At 49.2% G+C, this 15543-nt stretch overlaps 1 protein-coding gene across 1 annotated transcript in view; it reads right to left on the bottom strand.

Annotated features, from left to right (window-relative positions):
* Positions 1 to 5774, bottom strand: part of NSG2 (neuronal vesicle trafficking associated 2) — a 33844-nt gene extending 28070 nt beyond the window's left edge. The window contains exons 1-2 of the mRNA XM_081092944.1: positions 5443 to 5774; positions 4450 to 4600 (exon numbers count right to left, since the gene is read on the bottom strand). Coding sequence (XP_080949070.1) covers positions 4450 to 4600; positions 5443 to 5720 — 429 coding nt within the window. The 5' untranslated portion in view covers positions 5721 to 5774. The remainder of the gene's footprint in view (positions 1 to 4449; positions 4601 to 5442) is intronic.
* Between the last annotated feature and the right edge of the window lie 9769 nt (positions 5775 to 15543).

Raw genomic sequence — 15543 nt, 5'->3', positions numbered from 1 at the left:
AACAGGGGCCCCGTGAGCTGGAAGCAGCAGAGACGGGCATTTCTGTTGCCCTCAGCGGGGGGGGGGGGGGGGGGGGGCAGCGGGGGGAGACGAGGGGAGAGGGGCTGATGGTTCTCTGATCTTGTGTCTCAGGAAGAGGAAAGCAGCCTCTGGGGAAGTCACAGGAGACCCAAGAAAGGACGCAGGACTCAGTAACAAAGGTGGTATCTCCTTTGCGCCCTCTTCCCGTCCACATGTCCTGCCCCTGAACCCTGACCCTTGAAACCCCACCCCTCTCAGCTCATGTCACCTTTACAGCTGGTTTCCAAGCTGCCCACTGGGAGGCATGTTCTCGGCCCAGTGAGGAAAGGAAACGGCGTCAGTGAGCATCCCCATGACACTTCTCAGACCTTTGCACGGCTTTCCCTCGCAGCAACCCCATTAGGTAGGTGTTGTGCTCACTTTCCAGTTGGGAAAAACCCCCAAAGCCCAGAGATGCTAAGCTACTTGCCTAAAGCCACAGAGCGAGTAAGTAGCTTAGCTGGGGTTTGGACCCAGGTCTCTAGGACTACAGAGCGCACGTGGTCTGCCACGCACAAGACGGAGTGTGCCAAGCGCCAATAATCGATCTCGAAGTGTCTGCACTCCCTCCCCACGAGCAGGTGAGCCAGGATGTGGAGAGACTTGGAAATCAGCGGGAAGGAGGAGCGCTTGCCCAGAGCCTGGCAGCGGGCTTGCCAAGTGCACGACTCGCCTGGGGCTTTGCCAAGCGGGGCTGGGATGTCTGGGCTGCTTTCCGCCGCCCTGCCCGCTCTCGCTCCCAGCACACCTGTGTGCTGACTGGCCGCGCTGGTTCCTTGTGGCGCATCGCCTCTCTGAGTCTGTTTCTGCATCTGTGAGATGAGGGAAATGGTGTGACCTCAAAGAGGGTTTGTGGGGACATCTGGGTTACTGTGGTCATTTAGATAAACCAAAGGCAGGTCCTGAAATTGATGTTCCAGCTCACGGGCGCCCAGGGCCTGGAGAAAGCCACCCCACTGCTCAGGTCCTCGCCTGGTCCCTCGCCTGCCCACTGGAGGAATTATGCTCAGCTTTCAGCCCAAGGCACAGGGGGCCTCATTCAGCCAGCACTGCTGCACGCTGCGGGCCAGGACTGGGGCTACAGGGAACAGGGACAGCCAGGGCCCTTGGGCTCAGTGGGCAAGTCTCTGTGCCAACCCAGGACCAAGTCTGCATAAATCCACCCACCTCCCCATTCCACCACCACCGCCAGTGCCCACCACCACCTTCCCCCTCATGCACAGGGCAGCGGCCTCCGGCTGACCTCTGCCTCCCCCCACCCGGCCCCCTGCTGCCTCCCTCCCTCCCCGGTCCTGGTGCTGCAGGACACCCAGCGCGTCCTTTCTGGGAAGTGGGTCTGGTGCCTCCAGGAGGGCGGTTCGGAAGGAGAGAGGGAGACAGACCAGAGGACCAAGCCGAGTCCCGTCCCTCCCGTGGCCCGCAGCAGCCAGGGGAATCTTCCTCAGACGGAAGTCCGAGCCGCTACTCTCCTGCCTTAACCCCTTTAGAAGTCCCACGGGCCCCCAGGAGCCGGCGCCCACCTCGCCTCACCTCCAAAAAGAAAACTGTGATGGAACATGGGGTCCACTAGGCTTCTTCCGGACCCCGTTCCGGCTTCACACGCGCCCCCTGCCTAGGACCTCACCACAGAGCTGACTCCTCTGCTGCCCTGAGCCCTGGGAGGGCGGGTCCCAATGTCGCCAGCCCCACGTTACACACGGGGAGGCCGGGCACTTTAGGACACTGCTCAGCTCGGCCCAGGCGGCTAATAAAAGGGGGAGCAGCCTGTGCTGGTCAGGAAGCATTTGGGGGACCCTTCTGGCTTCTGGAGTGCAATCACTTTGCAGACAAGTGTCCCGATGTCAGGGAAAGAGCTTGCTTGCTCCTCTGAAGGTGATGAAATCTGAATCCTAGCACAGAAAGCTGCGGCCTCCATTCCCACGCAGGGGAGAGCACAGACGCCTGCGCGAGGAGATGCACTCTCACGGGCCGCACTGTGGGTCGGCTGCTGAGCTCACGCTCCAGCCCACATCTGCAAGCGCCCGGGCCAGCCGGCTCCTGCTTCCTGCCAAGGTGGAAGCTTCTAGAACAACACTGCCTGGGTTCTAGGTTCTCCAGACATTGCCGGGATGCTTACCAGCTATGTGCGTTAGGAAGTTATTTGACCGCTTGGTGCCTGAGCGCCATCATCTTTAAATACTGGGTTAAAGTAGCAACTTCTTTGTGGGGTCCTTTTAACTATTAAAAAGGTGAAAGAAAATTGTGCGTGTGTGTATGTGTGGCTCAGACAGCATCCAGCGTTTGGGAGGCACTTGACAATGGCCATTACTATTCTCTTACGGTTTTGTACCAGCACTTTACATTCGAGGCCACTTCTGACTGTGTTCTGACCATTGAGAGGCAGGTGTGAGCGTCCCCATTTCACAGAGGAGGAGACTGAGGCCGCCTCGGAAGACCTCGTCATGAACGCCAGGAGTCCGGGATGTGCCTGCGGGAGGTGTTCCTTTAGGGACCTGCTCTCGGGTGCACACTCGGAGGCCCACAATGCACTTCTCCTCCAGGCTTTGGGCAGAGTTTGGGTCCATCCGGACTGGGCGTTCAGGGGTGAATGGGCCTGTCTCCTCCTCAAGGAGAGAAGAAAGCCCTTGGAGGCAGGAGGATGGGGCAGGTGAGGCAGAAAAGGGGGGCAGAGGCCACATAACTCTGGATGACTTGCAGGTGTGTGTCGGGGGGGGGGGGGTGAACACACCACAGTCCCTTCTCCTTGCATACCTCTCGGGACGTGCAGATCTGAGGCTGTAGCTGTGGGCTGCAGGGTAAAGGTTTTTCCTGAAGCCTCACAAAACCTCAGGAGAACATCGCCCCTTTTCTGCAACTGTAATTATTCCTGGGCTCAAAGTCCAGCATCGCCATACTCCTTCTCTGACCTGGTAACTAACCAGACTTCCCTGATCCTCACCTTCTTACCCATACATGTGAGTGCGTAACCCTGACTCCCCGGGGGAGTGTGCCTCCAGATCAGTGGTGCTCAACTTTGGCTGCACACAGGGTCACCTGGGAAGATGGAATGAACTCTGATGCCCGGGTCTAACCCCAGAGCTTCTCAGTCCATTGTCCTGGGGCGTGGCCTAGATTTCAGGATGCACCAAAGCTCCCAGGTGATCCTACTGTGCAGCCAAACACTGGGTGCCTCTGCTATCCCTGTGCCAGGTGCCCAGTCAACACTGTCCCCACTCCACGTCCGGTGAATTCCATTTGTAAAGGCCGTGTCCCTTTCTCAGTTCGGCTCTGCCACCCCCACGCACATTGTCACTTTCAAAACGGATGACTCAACCCCCGCCACGGGCCAGGCCTGCATGGAGCTCCGCTCCTCTGTTCACTGGAGAGAGCCCATTGGTTAAGACACACAATGCCTCCCGGAGACGCCAACGAGGCAATCAAACAGACGGAATGATCCATTGTTCACTCTTCAGCCAGGGAACTCCATCATTTGCCTCCAAATCCATCTCGTCCGGTGTGCAAAAGCTCTCCCGATAAAACCCCAGGTGCTCCTGGATGGCTCTTAAACAGTAATGTTTCTCCCACCTGTGCCCATGGTATACCTCTCCCCTCATGACACACACACACATGCACACACACACCTGTGTATAAATGCCCACCTCCATCCCTCATGGACTGCGCCCATGTCAGGAGATGTGCCCTCACAAGCACTCATTTCCAGCCACGCCTCCCCCGAAGACTCTGCAGCAGGCGTGCTGCTTCCCAGAGCCCTCCCTGCTCTGCACATGCGTGCCCCTCGCCTTAAATGCCCTTCCCTCCCATGGGCTACCTGGAAGGTTTGTACTCACCTTTAAAAGCCAAATTCAAATGTCCTCTGCAGCTTACCTCACCTGACCCCCCCCCTCCCCCTCCCCCCCAGGATTGCGTTGTCTCCACCTGGGCTCTCACCGTCTGCACTGCTTGGCAAGAGCCTTTACCGTGCTGCACACATTGGTAGGGATTTTGTAACCTGTCTTTCTATAAACCAGTTTCCAGCACAGGGACAGGCCCTTCACATGTGCTAACTAAATGCTGGTTGGACCACATCCGATTCTCTGTCCCCAAATCAGCAGTCAATTTCTGAAACATCTCCCCAAAATAATCTCGGCCACCTTTTAGAAGCTGATTATCAGTGTTCATCTGCCAGGATCAACCCTTAAACAGGAAGACATGTGAACCAAACAAATGAAGGCACACTCACCACAGATCTGAAAGCACACAGGTGACGTCATGCCTTTGGGAGGAATGACTATATTGGACAAGAAAGGGGCCGTGTTTGGCTGACGCAGAAGGAAAGGGTCTGGGTGGGATGTTTTGCCGCTTTATTTCCTGAGCCGGGAGGAGGGGATGGCGGAGAAGGGACGGCCCTACCTTTTCGGGAGCGGGCAGCTGCAGGTGATTCACCTCCAGGGGGGTGATGAGAGGGACGGTCTGGAAGCCATCCTCCACCGAGGGCGGCTTGGCGCCCTTCTCGCCCGGGGTGCCGTTCAGCTTCACCATCCTTGTGCCTTTCTTCCCGGACCTAGGCGAGCAGTGGGATTCTGGTTACGGTGGCGGCGAGGCAGGGAGAGGAATAGCGCTGTCCTCAGCAGCCAGCAGCCCACCGGGCGGCTTTCAATGGAGAGAGCAGGCATTGATCTCCCACTAGATTTCCTTACACAATTCCCAGGACAACTTCTTTAATCATCAAAATACGCCATCTGCCCCCAGGGTTCGACAGCCCTCAAATTTGCGAACATCCCAGGTGCACACACACAAAACATATACAAGCTTAAAAGTGTATCCCAGACACCAGAGCGAGGGCAGGCGTCGGATCTAGGGAGAAGCTTATAGTGCACAATTAAATCCTGTTATTCTGGGCCACCCTGCAGCATGGCAAATTTCTCCCTACACCCTGGCTGCTATTTTATTCTACTGGCTTTTCTTCAGCAATCTCCCTGAAGCACAACCCATATCTTCACTGTCTCTGTGGGGATTGGACCCTTTTATGTAACGTGTATCTTGTACAGAAGATATAAGTCCCTAAAACAAAACAAAAAAGGAACCGTTTGAACCTGACCCTGTTATTCAGCCACGAATGCCTCCATTTCCTCAATAGCAAAGGGCCATTTTTTATTTTATTTTTTGCTCCCACGGAAAGTTAGCAAGCCCGCTATTGCAAGATTGCCAACGAGATCAACACATCGCATGTATTCCTCTCCGGCTCCCACCCCACCCCCAGAAGCCCAGCACAACTGAACGTCTCCTGTCAATCCCGCCGGTGGAACACCATGAGACAAAATAGGGTTGTTGCGGGGGTGAAGGGATGGCGGAGGGGTGGAGGGTGTTGGGGAGTGGTTAGAGCAAAAACAAATGCCTACTTACTGTGCTGCACTCTTGGGGGTCCGAGCAGATTCAAGCCAATTTGGAGAGCAGGAGCGCGGCCAAGAGTCCTCCCTCCTCGGCCGGGCTCGTGGTGCTGAAAGGACAGCGCCTTGCGCGTGTCTGGATCCGGGAGCTTCTGCGAGCAGGCGCCGCCAGGAGCAGCGGGGATGAGCTGCTGGCAGCCGCCTGCCTGCGCGCTTGCTCGCTCGCTCGCCCCCTCCCACCGGGCACCGGGCTCCCCCACCATCTGTCATCTGGCACCACCTGCTGTTTCTCATGCATGGCCACAACCAGCGCGGGACAAAATGGTTTCGAGAAAGTGGCAGGGATTCTGGTCACACACGCACATAAAATGTAATACACCCCGTAAGAGGCCATCCCCGCGCCTGTAGGAAAACTGGAAAAGCACATTTATTGGGAAAAGCACCGCCTCTGAAGATCTCCCAGAACCATGCTGTGAGGCACAGGGGCTCAGGCCCTGCCCTGCTCGCCCTGCCTGCGGGAAGGGGAAGGGGGGGGGGTATTACCTCCCATGCAGAGGGTGGGCAGCGCTCCAGGCTCTTTGGGACCACGTCCCCCATTTGCACAATGTAGCGCCTGCAGGAGGGGCTGGTGGGAGGTGGGAGGGCGACAACGTGGGAAAAGCATTTAGCTCGGAGCAAGCAGTGCGCAACATAAACTGCTGTCCTCACAGTGCGCCGTGAGCACATGGGTCACGTAAGGTCGCAGAACACCAGGAGCTGATCCCAGGCCACACGCAGAAGTGGACAAAGGCATTTCTTGGAAGAAAGCAAGGGAGCCTTTCCCAAAGTGGACAGGAGTGCCGAGTAGTCCCAACAACAGATACTGTCACCACAACACCGTGCCCACAGTTCAAAGTTCACGGGCTTTACTCCTGACCTAATAATACGCCCTTAAAGGAAGTGATGGCCCAGACTGGATGAAACAGACACACTTGTTCTTCTGAGCCGCATCTGATAATTCTAGGAGGCTCTCACCATCAATTACTTACAAAGAATATTTTTAAATCTGTGTTTTTAGCATAAAATTAGATGCATTGTTTTCACTTGAAAATTTTAATTGCTGTTTATTGTTTCTATGAATTTGTAACCAGTTTCCTGAATAATTGAGTGTAGTATGGGACTTAAAGATACAGTCTTTGGAGCCAGACTGTCTGGGATTCCCCCTTCTGCCACTTGCTAGATTTGTGACCTTGGGTAGTTTTTTAACCTCTCTGTGACCTAATTTCCACATTGTAAATTGAGGATACTATTGGGTTATTATAAAGATTAGATGAGTTAATACAGGCAAAGTGCTTAGAACAACACCTCTAAGTGTAAAACAAATATCTACTCTTACTCAATTATTAGATAAGCATTTTAAAGAATCATCTCTTACGGCAATCATTTTTAAGTTTTCTAATTTACCAATTTATACTTTAAAAAATTATTTTCTTCTCCCTCATTTCCTGGAGTTTATCTCATTTTTCTCTTTTGAACTTCCTGAGACTAATATCTAGTTTATTGATTTGCCTTGTCCCTGTCTGGTAATGAAAGAAATTAATGCTCTTATTTTAATTTACTTCTGAAATACTTGCTTTTTCATTACAGTTCCTCAGTTATTTTATAACTAAAGATCTGCTTCTCTGACTCCAGTCATTCAGTAAAATAAGTTTGTTTTTCATTTTAATTTCTAAATGCTATTTTTCTCATTGCTAATTTATCTCTTTTAAGACTAGTTTCTAGTTTTATTGCATGTGGTACAAGAGTGTTTTCTGTATATTCTCTGCTTTGGGGGGTGTATTACATTTTCTTTGCAGTCTAAGATATGAATTATTTCTGTGAAAATTCTCTGAACATAAGGAAAGAAATTATATTCTATATAAATATAGATTTTTATATATAACTATTAAATCAAGTTTGTTAGTTATTTAAATCTTCTGTACACTCATTGATTTTGTTTTTACTTGCTTGACCTGTCAAAGAATTAGAAAGGGGTGTTGTTATGTGCCATTACTGTTGTGACATTTCTCCTTATATTAAAACTATGTTATTTGGTATATTAGCCTCACACGTTTGCATCTTTTTGTGAACTTTGCTTTAATGAACGTAAAAGAATCTATTTGTCCATTTAGCATTTTGTGATTTGAGTTCCTCTCTATCTAAAATACAGTTGCGAACCCTTCCTTCTGCAGATCCTATTTGTTCTTCCCAGCCTTTTAAAATCGCACTTTATTTCTTGACTAGGTCATTTTAAGGAACCTTTTTAACATGGGAATTTAAATACTTATAATTAAGTCTGACAATAAGACAATTGTCTTACATTTTTTATTATTTTATTATTTCTTGTGATTTCCTTCATTGTTTTCTACATACACTTTCCCCCCTAGCTACTTGGGACACATACGTGGGGTGTTGTTTTTTCCCCCTTTGGTGATTTTTTTAAAAAAATATATGTTTATTGATTTCAGGGAGGGAGAGGGGGAGAGAGATAGAAACATCAATGATGAGAGAGAATCATTGATCCGCTGCCTCCTGCACGCCCCCCACTGGGGATTGAGCCCACAGCCCAGGCATATGCTCCTGACCGGAATTGAACCTGTGACCCTTCAGTCCGTAGGCCGATGCTCCATCCACTGAGCCACGCCAGCTGGGCTGGTGACTTTTTAATGTCAAAAACATCCCTGAACCGACAGCCACCTCTCAGCCTGAAGAATAAAACAAATTCTTTTGATCTCCTCCCATGGAAAAGAGATAATTATCACATTCACGTCCCTGTCCTGCTTCTCCTTTCCCCATGCCCATCAGAGGCTAAGCCTGTCTTTACTTTTTCACATTTTATTCCCATTCCCTGAGACATGCCTGTCAGAACTGGAAGTGGGAGGAACGTGAACAAATGCGAGTCCTTTTCCAAAGGACTCAGAGGAGGAGGCTGTGTGTGAAAATAATTACTTGACATACATACATGTCAGTGAGCCGGGTCTTCTGTGATCAGTGTCATCACGTCTCAGCACTAAGAGTGTTGCTTTGTCTCCATGTATAGATAAATCTCCAATGAAAGAGATGATAAAAGCACTTTAAATGCCTCATTATAAATCACGCTGTCAGTTTAAGAATGTTATCCCAAATTTAATGGTGTGGTAGAAATATAAGCCTTTTAGAAAGCTGTTCTCAGACTCTCCCAGAGGCAAGCATAAAGGGAAGCTATGCTCAGGCTCTTGCTAGGAGCTCTATATTTAAATTTCAAATAACAGCAGTCAGAGAGCGATGAAAAGCATGAGGTTCTCTTACCACTTAAAAAGGAAATGGGTCATTGCGGACTTCAGGCTTAAAGGGGGAAGGACAATGGCGAGGCAGAGAGGCCATGGCAGAAAGGCTAGTCCCAACTTCTCCTCTGAGTGGCTGGAAGGGCTGAGGACAGGGCCTCGAAGTGAAGGAGGCAGGCCTGTGGGTGAAACGACATCAGCTCACACAAGCAGGATGACTTACAAAGAGCTCTTCCCACGGAAGCCTGGGGATGCACTGGGGAAGAAACAATTTGATGAGAGTTTTTGTATTTTGTCTAGAGCTTTGTCTTTAAAAGGCATCCCGAGGCGCTCTTCCTGTTACATGATCCGTTCAGCTGTCTCTTCAACAAAAGCTGTCCAGTCTGTGTTGTAAAATAAGTCACCATTGAGTGGAAAGTTTGGGTTGCAGAACAGGTTCCCCAAAGCCAAAGCTGAGAGCTTGGAATGCAGGCGTTCACTAGGGAGAGCGCTCAGGATGAAGCGGGAAGGAGAGGAAGCAGACTTGGTCAGGCAGAGAACCTGAACGGCAACATAGTCCCAGCAAAGCCCTCAGCCGTCTCCCGGGTCCTCTGCAGCTCGGCTGGCCCTGTGTACTCGTCCTTAACCCCGATTGGGTGCCCTTCCCCAGCAGGTTGACTTGGGCAAGGTGGCTGTCCTCAGCCAAGGGCAATACCCGGACAGGGGTCACAGCTCAGTGCCAGCTAACAGCAGAGGGACAAGACTTTCAGTCCTGAAGGCGATCTACCTGGGCAGCGCAGCTTCCATCGCGGGCTCTGCTCCAGGCTGTCTCCACACCATACTTGACAATCACGCCTCGTGACTTCAAATACCATTCAGATGCCAATAACTCTTAAATGTGATCTCCAGCAGAGAGATTTCTTCTGGACTTGATAGGGGCAGAAATAGAATGTTGGGGACCAGCTAGAATTGTGAGAAATATTAAGCATGCTCTGTTAACCGTGATGGTTTTGTTCTGATGATTGAAGGCACATTCTAACCTGGCTGGGAGTTGCACCGGGGACCTGGGAGCTCGCCTGGAGATGCAGCCTATTGTCATGGACAGATGAACAGCCTTGTTGCAGAAACCAGAGCCTCCAGCCCTTTGAAGACCCCCAGCCTTTGCTTACCCACAGGCCTTTGCAAATCTCCAGCCTGTATTACCTGTAAACTGCCCATTTGGCATATCATTTTGCCTACTTCCCTGTGTAATCTTTGTCCTTCTACTCAATATAAGCAGCTGGCTTATGGGGGGTGGGAGTGGGGGAGGGGAGACAGAGGAGATTTTTGTGGGTGACCTGCTGCTCTCATATTGCCAGCAGTATTGGAATAAACACTCATACATGATTCCACTCTCTCTCTGCTTAATTGGCTCAAGTAATGACAGGCAACATGGACCCCTTGATTGTCGGGTTATAGACTCAGATCCCAAAATACAACTGTTCCTTGACATCTTCATTGGATGGTTCAGAGGCACTGGGCTGAGCCTCAACGTGTCCCCAAACTGCACTCCCTGGACCTGCCCCTCCTCCTGTGGCCCCATCATCCATCCACTGCCCCCGCCAGGAAAGAGAGGGGTTCTCGACATCTTCCTCCCTCCTTCATTCAATCACCAGCTCGCTGTTCCTCCCACATCTCCAAATCAGCCCACCGTCTGTCTCTGTGCTGCCTCCTTATCCCCCCTCCCTCCCCAGCTGACAGGTCTCCTGACACCTGCATCGCCCCCCTCGCCCACCTGTTTTCCATACCAGAGTCCAAGCCATGTCTGTACAACCAAATCCTGGTGATGTTGCCCCTTACCTAGAACTCTACAGGGGCTTTTTTTTTTTTTTTTTTAAGATAAAGACTAAAATCTTAAACTTATCCTCTATGGCTTTTTATGATTTGCCTCCTGCCTACCTGACAAGCGTCACCTCCTGCCACTCTCCCCCTCCCCTGACCCCACACACACACTCCTCCCCAACCCAGACTTTCAGCACGAAAATGGCGCCCTCTTCAGGGAATGCTCTTTCCACTCCTCCCATGACCCAGGGTCTTTCAGAGCCACCTAGACATGACTTCCTCAGAGAAGTCTCCCTGAGACCCCAGACTATATTTGGCTCCTCGTGCACATGCTCCCTTCATACTGTTCTTCTGTTGAAATACGGATCATTCTTTGAAACTGCATGATTATTTGTGTAATGGTGGCTGGGTAAGAATCGGGATTGAGTTCTTGCAACCTACATGTTAACCTGTGGGTGGATGAGTACATTTTGGTTCATTCATTTTGATGAATACTATTCAGTCATTAAAAATTATGTCATGGAATGTTGCAATATGGCAAATGCTTATAATGTTGAGTAAAAAAAATAAAATTGTATAAACATCTCAACTATGCGAAAACATAAAGATTTAAAGACACTAAAATGTTTATAGGGTTTTTTTCCTCGATGTTTTTATGGGTGATTTTCATCTTTTCTTAATACTTTTTTTTCGTCTCCCCAAAACATGTTAATTATTTTTAAGTTCATGGAAAAAAACATGAATAATTTTCTGCTAGAGAAAAAAAATTTTGAGTTCTAAACAACAAACTTTAAAAAATATATTATTTTATTGATTTCAGAGAGGGAGAGGGAGAGATTGAAACATCAATGATGAGAGAGAATCATTGATTGGCTGCCTCCTGCATGCCCCACACTGGGGATCGAGCCCACAACTCGGGCATGTGCCCTGACCAGGAATCGAATCGTGACCTCCTGGTTCACAGGTTGATGTTCAACCACTGAGCCATGGGCTAGGCAAAAACCACCTTTTTTAAAAAGCAGTAGGCTTGTAAGATGCTAGTAAGCCACGTGGTGAAGTCAGAGTTGAAGGCAAGGTCGCTGGGCATCATGGGAGACCTTGTGGAAGATTCCCATTATGGCCCTGAAACCCTCTGATCCACCAGAGAGGATGAGCCCACTATAAACATCTATTATTACTTTTTCTCCCAGTTTCATTGGAGTATAATTAACAAATAAGCATTGTGCATATTTAAGATGTAAAATGTAATGGTTTGATATATGTATACATTGTGAAGTGATCCCACAATTAATCTAATTTACATATTCATCACTTCACAGTTACCGTGTGTGTGTGTGTGTGTGTGTGTGTGCATGTGTGTATGACATTTAAGATCTAGCATATCAAGCACAGATAGCTTCCCAGACCAGTGGATGCCCGAAACTGGCTAGTGCTGAAGCCTACATACACTGCTTGTTCCTATACATAGATGCCCTTTCACTTAAAGGAAGCTCTTTACAGCTTCTCTTTGACATGTGTGAATGCTAGGATCGCCACTCTTGCACTTCGAGGCCATCAGTAAGTAAAATAAGGGTGACTTGAGCATGAGCGCTGGTGCACTGAGACAGTTGGTCTGATGACCAAGGCGGATGACTTCATCGCACATACTCAGAATGGCAGGCAATTGAAAACTTATGAACCGTGTATTTCTGCAATTTTCGATTTAATGTTTTCGGACCGCAGTTGACGCTTGGCAACTGAAACCACAGAGAGCATGAGGGAGGCTAGAATAGACAACACAGCCGTCTTCACTACGGTCACCATGTGCCGTGGGGCTCCAGAACCACGCATCCTGTGTGACTGTTCCCTCAACCAATGGCTCCCACTGCCCCCACCGCCCAGCCCCTGGCAGCCCCCACTACTCTGTGAGCTCGGCTCTTCTGGATTCCACCTGTAAGTGAAACTATGCAGCATGTCTTTCTGTGCCTGGCTTGTTCCACTTAACATGATGTTCTCTAGGCTCATCCATGTTGACACAAATGACAGAATTTCCTTCTTTTTAAAAGGCTAATATTCCATTGTGTGTGTGTGTGTGTGTGTGTGTGCGCATGTATGTATGTATCACATCTTCTTTATCAATTCATCCTTTTTTTAAACTTTCAGATTTTTAAAAATATTTTTTTTATTGATTTCAGAGAGGGAGAGGGAGAGATAGAAACATCAATGACGAGAATCACTGATCGGCTGCCTCCTGCAAGTCCCACTCTGGGGATGGAGCCCGCAACCTGGGCATGTGCCCTGACCCGGGAATTGAATCATGACCTTTTGGTTCATAGGTCAATGTTCAACCACTGAGCCTCGCCAGCTGGGCTCCATTCACCCACTGACGAACACTTGGGTGGATTCCATATCTTGACTATTGTGAATAATGCTGCAGTCAACTTGGGAGCTCAGTTACTTCCTCAAGACACTGTTTTAATTTCCTCTTCATCCCCACCCAGAACTGGAATAGCTGGATTGTGTGGCAGTTCTATTTTCAAGTTTTTGGGGAACCTCTGTACTGTTTCCCACAGTGGCGGTACCAATTTACATTCCTACCAACAGTGCGCGTGGTTCCATTTCCCCACATCCTCACCAAAACGTATCTTTTGTCTTTTGATATCAGCCATTCTAACAGGTGTGAGGTGAGATGTCACTGGTTTTGTGCATTTCCCCGGTTATTAGAGATTTTTAGTATTGTTTCATATACCTGTAGTTCTTAAAGTGCAACAAGAGTGTGAGTGTCCCCTCCCAGGAGATGGACTATATGTGTTTGCCAAGGAAAGAGAGCTTTAGAATTTGCAAATTTCCCAGAAAAGTCCCTCTCTGCAGAGCAGTTCCACCTGCTTGATTTTTTATGCTTATGCTAGAGGCCCGATGCATGAAATTCATGCAAAGGGCTCAGCCCTTGTGGGCCATCCAGAAGGATGTCCATTCTAATTAGCATCTTAGGCCTTTATTATTATAGATGAGAAGACAGGGAGAAAGACCATCCCTCACTGACTCTCAAGCTAAGACCAGTCCCTTCTCAAAACAGCTGCCGGAGTAGCTCTGTTAAAGGTCGGCGGCTCACGTCACTACTCTGCTCTAAACGCTCCAACAGCTCCTCATCACTCAGAGGAAAAGGAGAGTCCTCAACACAGTGCCACACAGTCTGGCGTCTGTTACCCTCTCATCCCCCCCACCCCCGCCCCGGGACCTCTTCTTCCCGCTCCTCCAGCCTCAGGGTCCTGCCTCTGCACGCCTGGCTTCCTTCCTTCCAGTTTCATCTTCATGTCACCTTCGGTGTGGAGCCTTCCCTCCACTGCAGCCCTCAACACACCCTTTATTTTTCTCCACAGAACCTGCTCTTTAAACATACTGAATACTTTAGGTGTTTATTATGTCTTCCCCTGAAGCCAGACATTTAATATGTTTTTTTCCCTTCTGCTCCCCCAGTGCCTAGAACAGAACCTAGGACATAATATGTCCTCAGTAAGTATTACACCAATAAATGAGTGAGCTAAAGAAGGCCCTGAACGCGGCTCACAAAAGGCAGGAGCCCCGTGCGGGCGGGCCCACTCCTGCCTCTGCCCAGATGGCGTGTAACTGAAGCTCCCGCCTGCAAGGAGTGGGCAGTGCACGTGTGTGGCTCCTGCACTTGGCATTGCCTTTGCTGGGATAAGTTCAGCTTTCAGTCGGTCTCTGTCTCTTGATGTCCAGGAGATTCCATTTCATGGTGATTTTAAAAAAATAAAATAAAAGGTCTGGCTTCTGGCCTGTACTCAATCACATAACACAAATACTAAAATGACACGCCCACACACGGGGCTCATCCAGTCACCTGTTTAAAAGGTTTCTCTAGGCAGAGCTGCCTCAAACAGATTGTCAAACTGCAGCGGGAAGGCCGGGGAGGGTTGGGGGGCAGGAGGTAGGGGGGTAAGAGATCAACTAAAGGACTTGTATGCATGCATATAAGCATAACCAATGGACATAAGACACTGAGGCATAGGGGAGGCTGGGGGACTGTCTAGGGCGGGGTGATAAAATGGACACATATGTAATACTCTTTGTAATACTTTAAGCAATAAAAAAATAAATAAAATAAAATAAAAATAAAATTTAAAATAAATAAATAAATAAATAAAAGGTTTCTCTAAACATCATCAAGCCCAGGCAGAGAGTCCTAGGAGGGCACAGCAGGGTCCCAGGAAGCCCGACTTAACAAGTGACCATTACATGGAGCCGCTTGAGATCAGATTGGGACACTTCCAGACACATGAGAGTGTCCCTCGCACTCAGAACCTCAGAAAGGACAGAACCGGGGAGTGAGGGTGCTCCACGGAGCCGAGAGACAGCCCTTCCCTTAGCATCCACAGGTGAACTCATTTCCTGCTGTAACTTCTCTGGGAATATAAATGTTTCTAGGCACACACCGGAGTTCTAACAGAACAGGGATCATTTAGGATCATCTTTAAAATTAAACAGATCAAGCAAGTGGGTAGTAAGTTTATCCTGAGGAACAGTGAGAGGATCGGGGCTCAGAGTGCATTATTCCCAGGAACGTGGCGATTCTCTCACACTTTACTTGACTTTTAGAAAGTGCAGAGCAAAACAAACCAACCCCAATGGCAGTCAGCAATATGCATGAATGTTACAAAGTAACAGGAAAAGTCCGAAAAGAGTATGTGCGACATAATGCCTCACAGAAAATCAGACACCTAGACGCACTTTCAGGAAGACATATAGATCACTGCAATGTAATCATGTGCACAAATGCAGGGATGGTTACCTTGAGTGGGAGAGGCAGGGAGGCGGGCGGAAGGGGTTGGGCACTGTGATCAGATGTGAGTACTTTCTAGATATTGTCAGCAGAGAAAAATTGTATTATGTTCTATTAAAAAAACAGAGGTTTAATACATTTTCACCAGAAATGTTTAGATAACAATGAAAAGATGTAGAGCACCCATCTAGAACATTTCTTTCCCTAGGAGTCTCCACTACCCAGGGCTCTGGAACAGTGAGACACTGAGTCTGGA

The sequence above is a fragment of the Myotis nattereri genome, assembly GCF_964212035.1.
Source record: "Myotis nattereri genome assembly, chromosome: 5".
Classification (NCBI taxonomy): domain Eukaryota; kingdom Metazoa; phylum Chordata; class Mammalia; order Chiroptera; family Vespertilionidae; genus Myotis; species Myotis nattereri.
The sequence above is the reverse complement of the archived record's forward strand: the minus strand, read 5'-3'. Positions and strand labels throughout refer to the sequence as shown.